The 18,040-nt window shown below is 43.2% G+C and overlaps 1 protein-coding gene across 1 annotated transcript in view; it reads left to right on the top strand.

Moving 5' to 3' along the window:
* Positions 1–18,040, top strand: part of LOC126481210 (spondin-2-like) — a 617,368-nt gene that overhangs the window by 593,273 nt on the left and 6,055 nt on the right. The window contains exon 5 of the mRNA XM_050104812.1: positions 12,223–12,571. Within this exon, the coding sequence (XP_049960769.1) occupies positions 12,223–12,571 (349 nt within the window). The remainder of the gene's footprint in view (positions 1–12,222; positions 12,572–18,040) is intronic.

Raw genomic sequence — 18,040 nt, 5'->3', positions numbered from 1 at the left:
GCTTTTCAAGTTGTTACATGTTTTGATTGATTACAAAGTTATACCTCAGCATAATAACATAAATAACAATAATAATAAATACGATAATTAAACAATAGCTAACGTATTAAGTAGCGAAAGAGTAGTGGATAGGCGATGTTCAACATAATAAGAGCCATATCAAACTAGGTTCTAAAGATGGGACAGAGAGAGAGACAGAATGGCGAGCTCTGATGCCATTCCAAAGCATATTCACATTTATACAGGGTGTTCAGAAATTCTCGTTACAAACTCCTAGGACTTGTAGAGGGGAGCAAACAGATAATATTCTGAACTGGAACTGGAACCCATGTCCGGCAACGTGCCGTTTCTGTGCTACAACCGTTTCAATACACGTTGGTAACGCGACTACTTTTACAAGTTATTTATTAGGCATGACTTATTCTACAGTTCCACTCATTAATAGCCAAAGAAATTACTCATGTGCTTGTTTATGAGTTCTCTTCAACCTGATGCAGTAGGGTCTCTTCCAGTTCGAGTGTGTTGAAGCACCACAGTCACGCCTGATGACAGTGAAGGTAATCTTTCCCGAAGTCGTTGAGTAAACTGAGGCGAAAAGGGCGAAAAGGGTATACCATGGAGTCGGACGTTGTGGAGAACGATGATGATAAAGGCGACGAGCAGCTCTTCCACTACCGTGAGCTTCGCTATTCCGAAGGATCATGTGGATGTATTCTGCAACGTGTACTCAGCCATGTTGCTCGAACACTCACAGACACTTGAATGAGGCTCGAACTACGTCAGAGAGGTAGGATTGACGTCGAATAACATCAGCCTGGCCAATGTAACCGCCCTCTTTCCCCCCCCCCCCCCCCCCCAACGCACATTTACCTAGAAAACTTGTTTTCGGATGTTTGTAGCACGGAAAAAGTACGTTCCTAGACATGTGTTCCTGTTCAAAATATTATGTACACACTCCCCTCTACATGTCCTAGGAGTTTCTAACGGGAATTTCCGAAAACCCTGTATACAAACATACGAAGTCGATGTATAATAGCGCTGTTTCCTTGAAAACTTTTCTTTGATTTGATTTATAATAGCTGATATGTTTTCAATTTACGACCATACAACCATCCAGAAACTATGCAAACCAGAAAAACACACACATTCTCTCTTCCAAATTATGGAACAAACCAGTACTGATAACAAAAGAAAGGATCAGCGGTGTGAAAGATTCAGATAAAATATCGATTGGTAGCAGTTCTTGGCAAGAACTACACGTAAAGAAACATTTAACGTATATCGTTTGGGAAGTCGGGTGATAGAGACTGCAACCACTATCAAATCGGATACCGTCGGTTCTCTCTCTTTACCTAACGCTTTATTTCGCATTTAATAAGAGCCGCTATTCACTGTCGAAAACAATAAAAAATATAAAAAAATACACCCAGAGCAGTAGCAGACGCTTCCACTCTCACCAAAAAAAAAAAAAAACAAAAAAAAAAACAGACGATCCCATCGAGCAATATCAAAACAAAGTACACAGAATAGCGAGATGGCAGTGGACGCATACAACATAAAACGTAAAACATATTTTGTGGCAAAGAAAGTGCTGCGTACAAATTATGTGAAAATGAACGTTAATAATGACGTAACTGCCAAGAAAACCATGCGTAATGGTAATAGTTTAATACTGTGTTTACAGTAATAAGTTAAAATATAAGAAATGTTCATGATCCTAGCAAACAACATTATAAGAAAAATGATATTGTTACAGTAACCAGTGAAGATAGTTTAAAATAAAGCGAAGCTCGTTTGGATATAATAAGACTTTTATTAAAATCGCAAAAGAACTTATTATTCCGCACCTGCCCAACTGATTTCGTTTTATGGAAACCGCATTTCGTTTGTATCACAAAAGGTATCCAGACAGGCGACAGCATCATAATCGATGTAATATCCCTCTCAGAGCTTTGGGCGACTGTTAGCAAACGGAATCATGCTGTAAAAAATACAAATGAGGACTGACCATTAGTTACACGGTATTTTTTGTACCAAGATACACCTAACTTCTGCCATACTTATCCAAGCGTCTGCAATCTCTCTTTTTATAATTATAGGTGTAGTTATACAGTTTTTGGATGCCTCTGTAACTTTATTCTGTTTATAGTACTTAATCTTTATTAAATGATTAAAAAATGTTGCCTTATAAAGTGTTTTTACTATTGGAAACAGCGAAATTAAAGGGAGATGTCAAGATGGGAAGAGAGGATGTAACCATTTTCTGGTATATAACGTGATGAAAAGATTAATGTATGATTCGCCACGTTAATGTGCTGAAGTAGTTCCATGAAAAAATGTGTACATCTAGATCTAAGATGTCTTCATTTACTTTACCAGTTATTGTACAACATTTTAACAGTGTGCTTTACATCTCCAGAGCGAACTGGCAATAACGTTATTTTGTCGTGTAGGGTTGATAAAAAGACATAGATAGCGGCAGCTGTATCACCCTTACATTGATTTTTTCGTTAGGTTGTATACCAGAAACTTGTTACTTCCAGACTTCTCATTCTGATACCTCATGTTAATTTCGTTGTTTATGTTGATAAACCACACTTTGTAAGGCAATGTTTCTGAACCATTTACGAAAGCTGAAGTACTATAAATGAAATAAACTTACAACAGAGACGTCCAAAGATGTATGAGTACACCGCTAATTATACAAAGAAAGATTAGAGACACTTGGATAAATATGGCAGAAGTAAGGTACATCTTGGTCAACAAATACAGTGTAATTAATGGCCAACCCTCACTTGTATTTTTTACAGTGTGATTCCGTTTGCTAACAATCTCCCAAAGCTCTGAGAGGGAACTTACATCAAATATGTGACAGTCGCCTGTCTGGATATCGTTCCTGATACGAACGCAGTGGGGGTTGCATAAAACGAAATCGGTAGGAGTTGCCGAATCACCCAGTATGCAATTTGTACAACATTGGATGTCGTATTACGTTTTCTTTTGGGACACCCAAGCTCACTTTTCTTTCTATTGAACTTCCACCATCCAGTTGGTCGATTTGGGGGGAGGGGACCAAACAGCGAGGTCATCAGTCCCATCAAATTAGGGAAGATGGGGAAGGCAGTCGGTCGTGCCCTTTCAAAGGAATCATCCCGGCATTTGCCTGAAGCGATTTACGGAAATCACGGGAAACCTTAATCAGGACGGCCGGACGCAGGATTGACCCGTCGCCCTCCCGAATGCGAGTTCAGTTTGCAAACCACTGCGCCGCCTCCGTCGGTTTCCATCCAGTACAACGTGCTGGGTTCTGTTAAGCAATTATTCCCAAAGCCAGTCACTTATCGGCGAGGATAATCTGTGTGATCGTATCTTCGTTAGCAGCTGACGATGTGAAACAGTGTAAAAAGCAACCTTTCGGAATATCCTGTATGAATAAAACAAGATATTCCCCGATTTCGTCTTTATTCTTTGAGAGCAGCTTTTCTACCATCAGGAACGTCATAACGTTTCAGGTAGAATATATTCCAGGTACCCACAACAGTCAAAAGTCAGAGATATGGGTAATTCTGTTATATTGGTAATTCTATTGTTTCCTTTTTATAAACAGGATCAACCTGTGCTCTTTTACAGTCAGGCTCAACTGTCCTCTGCGAAGGAGCATCTCGATAAATATGAGCTAGGAAAGGAGTTAACTGTGCAGTATATTCAATGTAAAATCCATTACAGCTGACATATTCGCCCCGGTAGAAGCAGCAACTGTATTGTTATTTGAAACAATTCTCAGTTGCACAGTTTTAGTTACATAACGTTTTCCCATCAGTTTGGATCGTTTTCAAATCTAAGTAGTAGCATTCTGATAAGAAGTTCTGAACAGACAAGATGGGTTGCTGACGCAGCTACTTACGTCTGAAGATGATCCAAAGTCATCGAAACGTGTTATGTAATTAAAAATGTGCAACTGAGACTGAAGAATAAATGAGAATGGTCTCAGTATAAAGGCATTGATTGTTAGCGCAGTAGTCTGGTTCCCGCGCAAGTTGTAAGTAACCTTTCTCTGGCTGTATTTTATCCCAGATAAGAATGCATTCCATATGCGGCCAGTTTAACTAGAGCTGAACAAGCACTGCCCGTTCTTAGAAAACTAAATACTTGCTGGGAGCCAAACATCGTCGTTCGAGAAGTCATTTCTAGGGGCGCGAATATTTACGTAAATTGTCCCCTTTAAGCACTCTCTACCTGCATTTCGTTGGCAAGATTCCAGCGGTGTCCGTATTACCCTTTTACTCCTGAATACGCAGTGAAGCCTGCAGGGCTTAACGAGACGCCGCTGAGACAATTTACTGCAACTCTTCGGACGCGCATTTGCGCTGTAACTACACTCTTGTGGTTTTTGTAGCGACTCTGGCTACGGCGGGACTGCGCTGTTTAATGCGCTTATCCGTCCCGCGGATGCCGCCTCCGGGACAGAACTGCGCAGCGGCTGGAACTGGTAGCGGCTAGTCTCAACGCGTATGCCCGCCAGCGGACGAGATTGTTCCGCACACGTCCTGCGGCCGGCATTCCTGTCCGCCATTACGCGATACCACGGCGGAGCGCAGGGCGCACATTTCCTCCGAGGAAAAGTACTACAATGTCCTCTCCTTGGAACTAAAAGGCTTACTTGAATTACCCTGCTAGCGTCCTTGAAAGCGCGCCTTGGTGCGCAACGTGGCTCGAAAATGGCGTCGTTAGCCGCAGGCCACCGAAATGCGCGCCTCACCTCAGCCGAGCGCGAATAACGGGACAAGGACGCTCTCTTCCCAGACGCTGCAGCAGGATCTGTAGTCACATTTCCTGATGTATCCTACACGGTAAGCTGGTCCTAAAACTGACCGTGGAAATCTAGCAAAGCGTTTGGAGGTAAGGTTACGTCTGGCTATAAACTAAATTCTTTATTTCGAAATTCGGACAACAAATACGAGGATATGAAACTTCCTGGCAGATTAAAACCGTGTGATGGAACCGAGACTCGAACTCGGGTCCCGAGTTCGAGTCTCGGTCCGGCACACAGTTTTAATCTGCCAGGAAGTTTCATATCAGGGCACACTCCACTGCAGAGTGAAAATCTCATTCTAAATGCGAGGATAATCCCAAGAGTGACGTCTCCTACTTTTTATAAGTACATAGACCTGTTTATTTCTACAATGGTTTACATCAGTTTACAGCTTGAACATTTAGCTATTTTTCGACATAATCACCATTTCAGTCGATGCATTTTTGTAGACGCTGTGGCAGTTTTTGTATGCCCATGTCATACCAGCTCGCCGCCATGCTGTTCAGAAAGTTATGAACCTCTTCTTTCACAACGCCGTCGGAATTGAATCGCTTTCTGGCCAAATGTTCTTTTAACCTAGGGAACAGGTGATAGTCACTGGGCGCCAAGTCAGGACTATAGGATGGGTAGGTGATTATGTTCCGCTGAAGCTGTTGCAGGAGAGCAACGGTTTGCGAGCGATGTGTGGGAGAGCGTTGTCATGGAGAATGTGTTCGCCCTTGCTCAACATTCCTCTTCTTCGGTTCTGAATTGCCTGTTTGAGTTTATTCAGAGTCTCACAGTACCTGTCAGCGTTAATTGTGATCCCAGCGATTCAGTTCAGACGACGAGGTGAAAGAAGAAGTCCATAACTTTATGAACAGCATAGTGGCGAGCTAGTGTGACATGGGCATACAAAAACTGCCACAGCGCCTACAAAAATGTGCCGACAGAAATGGTGATTATGTCGAAAAATAGCTAAATGTTCAAGGTATAAACTGATGTAAGCTATTGTAGAAATAAACAGGTCTATATACTTATAAAAAATAGAAGAGCATACTTTTGGGATTATCCTCGTACAAGAACTCATAAAAAAACAGAAGCAATTTTATTAAGGATTAATGAAATATTGTTAATATTTGGTAGCCCTATTCATCTTATGTCAGAGTCGTTAAATGTAAACATTTATATGGTTCTATCCACATGTAGTACGATAGTAAACACAGGTTATATTATCATTAGAGGAAGTGGTCTAAATTTGGGCAACCATTTTGTATTTAAGCCATAACTCGAGTCCTGTTGAAATTAAATAATATCGCAGCAAACAATACTTTCAACAGTTGTACTTTAAACGATTAGTGTGAAATGCAGCACGCTCCAACTATTTTTTCTTATTTTGGATTTTTTTTAATGTCAAATTTATGCAGCTTAGAGATGTGGTCTTACAACTATTGAAATATCATTGAAAACCGTCAGAAAAATGAACAGAAAACGATTTACTTATAGAATACAATATCAGAAACAATTTTACTTGAAAAATAAAATGGCATGTTTTTGTTTTTAAGTCAGTGTGGTCCTTCATATATTCTCTGGACATAAGTCACAAAACATTTTTTTTTTCAACCCCTTCTCGTTCGCTGTGTGCCCATATGTTACACATGACACACCAAACACGTCATCAGAAAAGTTATTTTCATACAAAATTCGTTCTGAATAATCAGTATTTGGCTTCTTTCTTCCAGCCGTAGGGACACGTGGTAAGGACTAACAGCCGATGAGGTAAACTGGTTTGGCTCAGGTTAATGAATTAAAGGCGCTGACAAGTCAAATGTTCCCAGCATACAAGACTGTCCGAAAGGGGTGGAAATCTTGAGAGGGTTGTCCTCATAGTTTCATCTCTGTCTGCCTGAATCGCCTTGGTCCCATCCGTTTCGTTTCATTGCCTCCTCTTTCCCTGCGAGATATATTTTGGCCTTGTTCTCCGCATTCTAGAACGGAAACAGAAAAGCATAGTCGTAATGACAAAGTGGTGCAAAATATGGATATAGCCCAAGCTAAGATCATATGTAATAGACCAAATTTAGTCCATCAATACGACGGAAAATTGAGGTTTATTATAAAACTACGAAAAAAATTCGCTGTGTAAACTAAAGCTGTTCTTAAAGCTAAGATTACCCCTACCACGATATACTTCTAGAGCAGGGCTTCCCAAACTTTTTAATTGGCAGATCCCGTTTTCAGATAAAAGTCCATGATGCATCCTTTTTCAGTCAAGCCCATAGCAACTGTTGAAACTCAGCTTATGGGAATTGAAAACTTCTTAATACAAATGCCATTTTTCCACTAACCCCACGACGAATCAAGAGTCTTTGGTTTAATGATGAATGGAAACAACATGAAACTAATGACATTACCATTTGTCTGAATTCCCACTATATTCAGGTGTTGGATTTAATCCCATTGTTCGATATTTTATCCATCCCCAGGAACTGTACTCGTATATAACGAAATAATAAGCAACCAGCTGCATAAAAGAAATTTAGTTTCTTTACCGGTTTTCGGGGCCTTGTGTACAGACACTTTGAACCAGCTGACCACGGCATTTTGCTGTATGCATCTTATTGTTGACAGCTGCAAATAATGCCATAGGTATAACGTTCTGAAGAAGGGCACTAAGCTCCCGAAACCGGTAAAGAAATTAAATTCGTTTTATGCAACTGTTTGCTTATTATTTCGTGCCATTGTTCAGTACACTAGGCAGGCCATATTTCTAATTGTGAGGAGGGGAATACTGAAAGAAAAGCAGCATTCTTGGTTTTTCAACAAGGGAGCAGAATTTTTTGTTTTCCAAACGGGTCGAAAGCGTAGTAACCGTAACTATCGAAGGTAGATTTCCGTATTGAGTCTATGGCAATTTCTATCAACAACTCACATTCATTCGAAGATAGAATGTTCGTCTTTTTGGATACAGCGAATGGGTTGACCAACCAGTCGGATTCCTGCAGCTTCCGTTCTTGTGTTGTTGGGAAGAATACTACAACGATGACGTCAAGCTTCGGAGATGTTTGAGGATTTTATGAAACAAATTGCTCCCAACATCCGATGTCTTGTCTTTCAAAAAATAGTAGAGAAGAGGGAAACACTCGACCTCTCCCTCCCCGACACTCTTCTTCCAAGAATTGATTTTCATCTTGAACTGTGTCGTTGGCGGTGACCGTTGTTAACTTTTCCCTTGAAGTGAAATCTTCATTTCTTTCATTTTGAAGAAAATATCTGCCAAATAAGCAAGTATACATTGGCAATTTTGGTCACTGATAAGATCTGCCAATTTGTTGTTCTGGTCTATAAGTAAACCTAGGACGTCTAAACGTAATTCATATAATGGAAACAGTGTATTTGCACGTGAGTGCCACCTCACTTCTACATGGAGAGGCAGGGAAAAATGAAGGTTTCCCACATCCTGACAAATTATTGTGAAAAGTCTTGACTTCAACGGCCCTGACTTTATGTATTTAATAATTTCGGCGGATTTATCTAAAACTTTTTTGAAGGAAGCAGGCATATTTTTCGTAGCTACAGCATCTCTGTGGAGAGCAGAATGACTACTACTGCAATCCTTCGAGTTCTCTTTTATTTTAGTTATCGCTCCGACCGTTGGACGAGTCATAATTTTTCCTCCATCGGTGCACACATCGATGCAATTAGACAATGAAATTCGTTGGTCTTCAGAAAATCGTCCAAGAAACGTGATATTCAGCAAATGTTCAAATGTGTGTGAAATCTTATGGGACATAACTGCTAAGGTCATCGGTCCCTAAGCTTACACACTACGTAACCTAATTTACCCTAAGGACAAACACACACACCCATGCCCGAGGGAGGACTCGAACCTCCGCGGGGATAATCAGCACCTGCTGTACTGTCAGGTAGTGGTTTGCATAAAAAGAGGTTCTCTTCGATACATCCAAAGTAGTCATAACGGACAAAATAAAATCGCTAATCCCTGAACGACAGTAGATCCATCTATTGTGAGAGAAACATAATCGTGCTTAAGCGAGAAGCGAGAGATTCTTCATCATCATTTGACATGTTAACTATTCCTCTCTTTACTGTTTGATAGTGGCACTGAGGAGACAAGTTTTACTACCGTTTCGTCTAGCATAGAAGAAACAGTATCGCTGACACACGGTTTCATGAGATATTCCGTAATGATATGAGTTTGGTTGTCTTTGCTACTCTATAATTTACCAAGAAAACAGCTTTTAATGAGATTTCATTAATTGTTTTTGCATGAGTTTTCATGCAGTGTTGAGAAGCAGCTGAATTGTGCTCTTCCTCTTGAAAAACTCAATCTCTTTAGTGTGGAAGTCCAGATGAGTGCCCTCAAAGTGATGGTGCAATTTAACTGGAACCATCTAAGTGTTCGGAACGACTCGCGTATAAATTACGGACTAAGCTTTACTCTCCTCTGTATCGATAAAGCCCATTTCTAAATAGCTTTCGTTGTTCTTACCCTTTTTAGTTACTCTACTTCCACAGGGCATTGCAGCTAATGGAGCACTTGCAGACTTTTCGCGCAATAAATCCGGCTGTGGCGCTTCAAGTGATTGTTCTTCATATGGCCGTCGTCCCTCCACCTTAATTTGAACCGGAAAGTTTCCTTGGTGTGAAGGCTATTGAGAAACTGCTCGCTTCTCCAATCATCCCAACTTCAGCGACCGATCTACATTGGAAGTAACATACGTGTCGAAAGCCAATGATGAAACATTCACGAAGGAAGTTTAACATCGAATGTCATCTCGGACCGCATACATGCCAACAAAAGCTCTAATTGTTCGACTGATATCGTGCCATTTCGGAATATCTTGCGCTAAAGATTTCTGCGCATCGAAAGCCGCGAGCCGGAGTGTTGCAGAAACATTCGAGCAGAGGGGCAGCATCCACCGACACTAAACTACGTGCTGGGTCCCCACTAGGGAACCGCAGCCATACACGTATTTATCAAACGAAAAAGGATAATATTGATGAATTTGCTGTTTATATTTTTAATTAATAATTTTACTCATTATTTTACAAATTTTGGTCAAAGTTAGCCACGGACACTTAGAACGACCCAGCAGACCCATGAGGGTCCGCTGACTACACGTTGGGAAGCCCTGTTCTAGACTTTTCGTAAACACAGGACTGCATTAAATACAATGAATGATTATGTGCAAAAACTGAAGATCATTGAAACTGAGTTAATGTTTACAACAGTCGCATGCGACAATGAAGTGACGGTTATGAAGAGCAACTGACGTGGCCTGAAGTGCTGATTTACGTTGTTTCCGCTAGGCTGCAGCACCTGACTGTCCAAATATCCAGCTAGCCCAAATTTAGATCGTAGTCAAAATTTAGACCACTTCCTCTAATAGCGGAAAATGACATGGCTGAAGGTGTACGGTAATAGAAGCATGTGGAGATGAGAAATATAGGTTGTATCATTATTAGGAGTGAAAACTGAAACAGCAATGTCTTCAGCATCTCCGCGACTGCATCCCATAGATGAAACAAGTGTGTGACCGCTCTTGCTGTCCTTCTCTGTATACGTTCAATATCACGTGTTAGTATTGTTATGTACGGATTCCATACACACAAGCTATATTCCAGACAGAGTCGCCGGCCAGTGTGACCGAGCGGTTCTAGGCGCTTCAGTCTGGAACCGCGAGACCGCTACGGTCGCAGGTTCGAATCCTACCTCGGGCATGGATGTGTGTGATGTCCTTAGGTTAGTTAGGGTTACGTGTTCTAAGTTATAGGGGACTGATGACCTCAGACGTTAAGTCCCATAGTGCTCAGAGCCATTTGAACCATTTTTTGTAGCCAGTTTTATATTTGTCCGTCTCCCTCAATACACTGGTTCATCTATCGCCTGGGCCACTCATGTACATTTTCATTTTATCATATCTCTTGTATTTTAAGTGCCAGTGCCTCATTGGAATTGAGTTTATATGACACTCTAGTCCAGGGATGCCCAACTCTTCTAGGCTTGAGATATACTACATGCAATTTAGTCCATTCAGAGATCTACTCACTTAAAAATTCATAAAGGTTTAAGAGGATCAACAGTCCCAAGCCAAAATTAATCATTTAAAGTATACAAAATACATAAAAGATAATTTCCTCTGCCTCAAAAGTTGCAGGCCTACGACTCAGTTTTCAAGATATTACAATTGTGAAAAAAACTTAAATAGACAACATCAAAACTGCTGAAAAAAGTTTAGTGAGATACTTGGCTGTGCAGATTATTGGCAGTTTATTCTAATCTGGTGACTAATTTGTCTCAACAAACCTTACTCAGTCTGAAATATGAGGCAGTTATTTAACATGTCGACACGAACAGCAACCTTCGTTTCGATAAAATAAGCTACTCGGCTGATTATTATGTCCGTCTTGGAAACTTAAAAAAACGGGACACGTGTTGCCTACTGGAGGGGAGGGTTGTTCCCTCAAGCACTACACACGGCACCTCATCCCGTAGAGGACCCTGAGCTCTCGCCCCCTCACCCTAACTCCGCTTACAACGCGCCTAGTTCAAATGGCTCTGAGCACTATGGTACTTAACTGCTGAGGTCATCAGTCCCCCAGAATTTAGAACTAAGGCCAAAATATAACTAACCTAAAGACATCACACACATCCATGCCTGAGGCAGGATTCGAACCTGCGACCGTACCAGCAGCGCGGTTCCAGACTGAAGGACGTAGAACCGCTCGGCCACAGCGGCCGGCTGCGTCTAATTAACGAGTGGTAACCTCGCCATGTGTGAGGAAAAACTGTTGCTTGGCGCGAGCATTAACAGGCGGTGAAATGCAGCTAGAGACGAAAGAGGCGGGGACTGTATTGTCAGATTTATAAATACCGTGGAAAACACTCATTGTAAAGAAACTGGTATCAAGCAACCAAACGACTGACGATGGGATTCACATACTGAAACCCGGGTCGTGTGCACGATTTTATCCAAATAAAGGATTAGTAAAGTATAACTGGAGCGGATTTATTCATCATGAAACCGGTCGATCGCGATCGACAGGTTGACCACCCCTACTCTATACGAACATACTACCGGAAGTCAAAAAAAGTCGAAAAACACACAAATTTTATGCTGAAAAGAAAGGTGGTACAGCTCTCCGGTACTTATCCTATCGTGCTACGGACTGGTTTTGCTTGAAATATCCCAAGAGCAGACTTTTCTTAGCCTACGATGACTGTGTTGCTGCGAGATTGTCGTTGTTTGTGTCTGTATCTGCTCTACGTGAGCTCCTACAGCACCACTGGAACAAACTAGTGTCAGTACAAACGCGACAGCACTCGTGATGTATGTACTCTTTCCTCGTCGCGCGTGCCTGCCGCTTAGCTCTGCGCTGACGCCGCCTCTTTGTGTCTGCCGCAGGTGCGGGAGTACCGTCTGGGGGCGGTGTTCGAGCACGCGGCCGACGACCTGCGCTACGAGCTGGTGGTGCCGCAGCCCGCTGCCACGCCGCCCCCGCCGCCCACCAACAACGACGACCTGCAGAACGAGATCGAGCAGGAGCGTCGCGAGCAGGCGCCGGCGCCCGCCCCCGCGTCCACGCCGCCCCCGGCGCCGGCCTCCTCGCCGCCCACCAGCACGGCTGCGGCGACCAGCACCACCAGCGTCGCACCGCCGGCCCCGCTGCCCCTCGTCTTCAAGCGCGGGGACAAGAAGGCGCTGCGCAAGCACATCATGCGCTACAACAAGAAGGCTGCCCGCAGGAAACTCAGTCAGTACCCGACACACTACTGCCCCAAATAATACTACGGCTATCGCTGTTGTTGTAGTCTTTAGTCTGAAGACTGGTCTGTGGCAGAGCTCTATGACAGTCTATCCCGTGCAAATCTCTCTATCTTTGCACAGCCCCCGTGATTGTTTAGAAAACGCTTTTTAACCACCAGCTGCTTTATTTAACCAACATAGGGTGATTAGGATGTAGCCTAGCCCCGATGTTATTCAATCTGTATATTGAGCAAGCAATAAAGGAAACAAAAGAAAAGTTCGGAGTAGGTATTAAAATCCATGGAAAAGAAATAGAAACTTTGAGGTTCGCCGATGACACTGTAGTTCTGTCAGAGACAGCAAAGGACTTGTAAGAGCAGTTCAACGGAATGGACAGTGTCTTGAAAGGAGGGTATAAGATAACATCAACAAAAGCAAAACGAGGATAATGGAATGTAGTCGAATTACGTCGGGTGATGCTGAGGGAATTAGATTAGGAAATGAGACACTTAAAGTAGTAAAGGAGTTTTGCTATTTGGGGAGCAAAATAACTGATGATGGTCGAAGTAGAGAGGATATAAAATGTAGACTGACAATGGCAAGGAAAGCATTTCTGAAGAAAAAAAATTTAACATCGAGTATAGATTTAAATGTCAAGAAGTCGTTTTCTGAAAGTATTTGTATGGAGTGTAGCCATGTATGGAAGTGAAACGTGGACGTAAATAGCTTAGACAAGAAGAGAATAGAAGCTTTCGAAATGTGGTGCTACGGAAGAATGCTGAAGATTAGATGGGTAGATCACATAACTAATGAGGAGGTATTGAATACAATTGGGGAGAAGAGGAGCTTGTGGCACAACTTGACAAGAAGAAGGGACCGGTTGGTGGGACATGTTCTGAGACATCGAGGGATCACCAATTTAGTATTGGAGGGCAGCGTGGAGGGTAAAAATCGAAGAGGGAGACCAAGAGATGAATACCTAAGCAGATTCCGAAGGATGTAGGCTGCAGTAGTTACTGGGAGATGAAGAAGCTTGCACAGGATAGAGTAGCATGGAGAGCTGCATAAAACCAGTCTCAGTACTGAAGACAACAACAACAACAGGGTGATTAACTAACGTTCAAAAACCTATAACGCGGCGAAGATGACGCTGAGACAAGTAGTTTAATATAAGACACATCGGACTGCAGACGTCGGGAAATACCCCATAAGTGGATGACAAATGTTGAACATGTGACGTCACCACATGACGTACCTCGCCGCACATGCAGCGGTTGAACCTGTCGGTCTGTCGCACCCGGTCGTCCCAACCCAAGTGAATTATTCACGTGGCTGTGCCTCCGGGACCACGTGCGCGACTCGTGGGGCTCAGGGTACGAGTAATACGTGTGGCAGGGAGCATTGTTTTTCGTTTTGCATTGTGTTAGTTATGTGTTTTCCCTGAGGTGAGATTTCCTATTTTATTTATTTACCCATCTCGCAGTCTCCTCTGGTTTATTGCAAAGTACAATTCAACTGAAACCTCGCGAACTGCATCGCTAGTAAATCAGTGTAAGTTTTCGAATTGCGTCGCTCTCAGTAAGTGACGTACGTTTTCTTTACTCTAATATAGTCTGTAACGGAAAACAGAAGAGACATAAGAAATGAAACACAAATTAAAAATAGCTTTCGACTGATTACTGCGAGGACAATAATTTTTAACTTCTGCGTTTACAACAGAACACATTTACAAAAGGTATTCGATAAAAGAGTAGTCTAGCGGAGCGATATACAGCGCTGCTCCCTACCGACCAGGGTGGGATTGACAAGCCCGCCCATTGCACATGTGGCGAGGTACGTCATCTGGTGACATCATTTGTTCAACGTTTGTCATTCACTTTTGGGGTATTTCCCGACATTTGCGGCCCCTTCTGTCTTATATTAAATTGCTTTTCTCAGCGTCACCTAAGTCGCTTCGGGGGGTTTTAAACGTTAATAAGAACTACCCTCCATATCATCATATACAGGTTAGGTACAGGGTGACATTTATTGAACTATATGAGAAAAACGTAAATTAGTTATAAACTGCGGCGTGCACACACTTTATTCACCATGTAAACGTCACTGCGGATATTCAGGTTTAGGTTATGACGTGTTCGGTATGCCTCCCATCATTGGCAATGATGTGGCGCAGACGAACAGCGAAATTCTGCATGACCCGCTGAACTGTCGGAACATCGATGCTGTCGATAACCCTCTGAATGGGGATTTTCAGCTCAGCAATGGTTTTGGAGTTGTTGCTGTACACCGTGTTTAATACAGTCCCACAGAAAGAAGTCGGATCTGTTCAGATCCGGAGAATATGGCGGCCAATCGAGGCCCATGGCAGTGGCCTCTGGGTACCCCAGAGCCAGAATGTGATCCCCGGTGTGCTCCTCCAGGACATCAAACACTCTCCTACTTCGATGGAGTCGAGCTCCGTCTTGCATGAACCACAGCTTGTCGAAATCAGGCCCAGTTTAGATAACTAGGATCATCTTCCAAAACCTTAATGACCGTTCGGTAGTCACCGTGCCGTCATGGAATACCGCACTGATTATTCCGTGACTGGACATTGCACACCACACTGTCACCGGTTGAGAGTAAAGACACTTGTCTATCGCGAAATGCGGATTCTCAGTCCACTAAATCTGCCAATTTTGCTTCTTGACGATGCCATCCAAATGAAAATGGGCTTCGTCGCTAAACCAAACAACAACGCGCATACTAATTCCCATCATGATCCGCGGCCAATCGTGCAGTTTGAACGTTCTAACGCAAACCGTTCAAAAGTCATGACGATTTTATTTCGTATAGTCCAATAATTGTCACCCTGTACATAAAACAGCTTATTCAAATGGTCAAATGGCTCTGAGCACTATGGGACTTAACATCTGAGGTCATTACTCCCCTAGAACTTAGAACTACGTAAACCTAACTAACCTAAGGACATCACACACATCAATACCCGAGGCAGGATTCGAACCTGCGACCGTAGCGGTCGCGCAGTTCCAGACTGGAGTGCCTAGAACCTCTCGGCCACACCGACCGGCCAGCTGATGGTTACAATACATTTTCGAAAGTACTCAACGGCCGTTGATTCTCACCTGATAAAAACATTAAATCCCGTAATTGTGTCCCATTGTGAAGTAGACGTGTGAAATCTGGCTCAATGTTGCCTACGACCTTCCTCTGTAATGGTGCGAAATGGTGGTGCCCTGTGACGTCACACTCGAACTCCGCGACGCTTCAAACACCAAGGTGCCGACACAGGCAAAGAAAGGGCCTCAGCTCAGAAGTTGATATGAAGTATAAGTTGGTTAATGATGTCGCATTGGCACCAAATTTCAGCACAAGACTGCTCAACGCCACCGTTGACGTGTCACACGATGTAAAGCTCATCACACCCTTCTCTTACCCCCATTTCAACTCTCCTCTAGACGCCTCTGCAATGGACATCAGAACCGCGATAACCATCGTTGAAATCACGCGGTTTAGTTACGGGTGGCGGAGGAAATTTCGGACACACCGCCCCGCAGAATCGACACGAAAAGGCTTCAGGAGATGGCATAAAGGGCGTCAGTGACACCACCCCGTCCCTTGGACCATTGATTTCCACAGACTGCGAGGTCGAAAACTAAAACGACAGTTCGCAGCGAGATGAGCCGCAGGAGGACGTTCTTGACAACTTTCGACACTGCTGACACCCCTGCACAATTACTCCTCCTCTAAGGACATCGTGGCGTTGTAACACGACTGCTATTTTTGGTGTTGTATTCAGAGTCGAAACACTAAGGACCGTTCAAAACCATTCGACAAACTTTGAACGTGATTCGAAGCAGAAAAGTGTGTGTATGCTCTATCACCCTCCTGATTCGCGGCCACCTGTGGCGCGATCCAGAGGGCTGCAACACCGACGCGTCCGCGTATAAAATGGCAAAGGGATCCTCTAATAGCCCCACACCCCTTTCAGTTCGGCAACACTCTCGGTGCTACACTACACTGCTGATGAGCACTTTAAAACTGTACCTGTATAGAGACTTCGACACCCATTCAGCTCCACGGCTCCACATGCATGCCATCAAACTGGCGCTAGAGCAGCAGTGGAGCGCCACTCAGCTGTATGGGTGTCGAAGAATCTGTACAGATACAGTTTTAAAGTGCTCATCAGCAGTGTAGTGTGGAACCTAGGGTGTTGCGAAACTGAAGGTCTTAGAGGGACTCTTACCCGTCCCGTTTTATTCACAGACGTTCCAATGTGGTAGCCCCCCCTCCCCCCAGGAGGGCGTGAATCCGAAGAGCTGAAAAACCATAAATTCTATTTGTTGCTTCACATCACGTTCAAATATCGTTAAACAGTTTTGAACGGTCCCTAGTGGTTTCACTCTCTAAACTACACCAAAAAATTGCAGTCGCACTACTCTCCAAAGGGTTGAAGCACTACGATGTACTTAGAAAAGGGTTGAGTCATCCGAGGTTGTCTGCAGTGTCGAACGTTGTCAAGAAAGTCGTCGTGTGGCTCATCGTACTGTGGTCTCCGTTTTCCACCGCGAAGTCTATGGGAATCAATACCCCCAAGAGAAGGGCTCGTTTCATTGACGCTCCTTATGCCATCTCCTGAGACCTTTTCGTGTCGATTATTATCTGAAATGTTTCATTCGGCCACCCAATACAAAACCGCGTGACATCAACGCTGAGCGACGAGCTTCTGACCTCTATCGTCGAGGTTCAAAAGGAGGAGTGAAATGTTGATAACAAGGAGTGCGATGACCTCCAGATCGTGCAACACGTCGACAATGGCGTTGGGAAATATTTTGGTGAAATTTGGTGCCAATGTGACGTCATTAACCCACTTTATACCTCACATGAACTTCTGAGCTCGGTTCTTTTTTCGCTTGTGTCGATACCTTGCCAAGGCAGAAGCAGACGTCACACGGCGGCAAGCTTTTGCACTTTTACAGAGGAAGGTTGTAGGGATCTTTGAGCCATATTTCAATCTTCTGCGTTGCAAGGCCGGACAATTAGGGGGTTTCAAAAAATTGACCCTTTAATTGTATTTCGATTCCAGTCCCTTTATCTTTGTCATGCCCTTGTCCAACCGTAAAAAGTAAACTTTTGCAGCCGCAAATGTCACAGTTATTAAAATATTCCATGTTATTATTTCATGTTTTGATGAATATCTCGTTGAAATCAACTTTCATCCTCATCTACTGAGGACGTTTCCAAAGGGGTTGTAGCTTTTTCAAAGGCTCGTCACCGACTAATAGAAAAATTCTGTTTCTTCGTGCTAAAGCGCGAAGTCGTGATTTCCCATTCTTGAAAACTCACGAGCAAATGAGTGCATGAGATCAATTTTCTCCATATTGGTGATAGATAGAGACCTACAACCATGTCTAAAGAAAAAGTCAATATCAGTAAACTCTTCCGGGCTAAGTTGCCGTGGTCGATCTGTAGAACT

The sequence above is a fragment of the Schistocerca serialis genome, chromosome 5, assembly GCF_023864345.2.
Source record: "Schistocerca serialis cubense isolate TAMUIC-IGC-003099 chromosome 5, iqSchSeri2.2, whole genome shotgun sequence".
In the NCBI taxonomy this organism is placed as follows: Eukaryota; Metazoa; Arthropoda; class Insecta; order Orthoptera; family Acrididae; genus Schistocerca; species Schistocerca serialis.
Note: the sequence above shows the minus strand (reverse complement) of the source record. Positions and strands in the feature narration are given on the sequence as shown.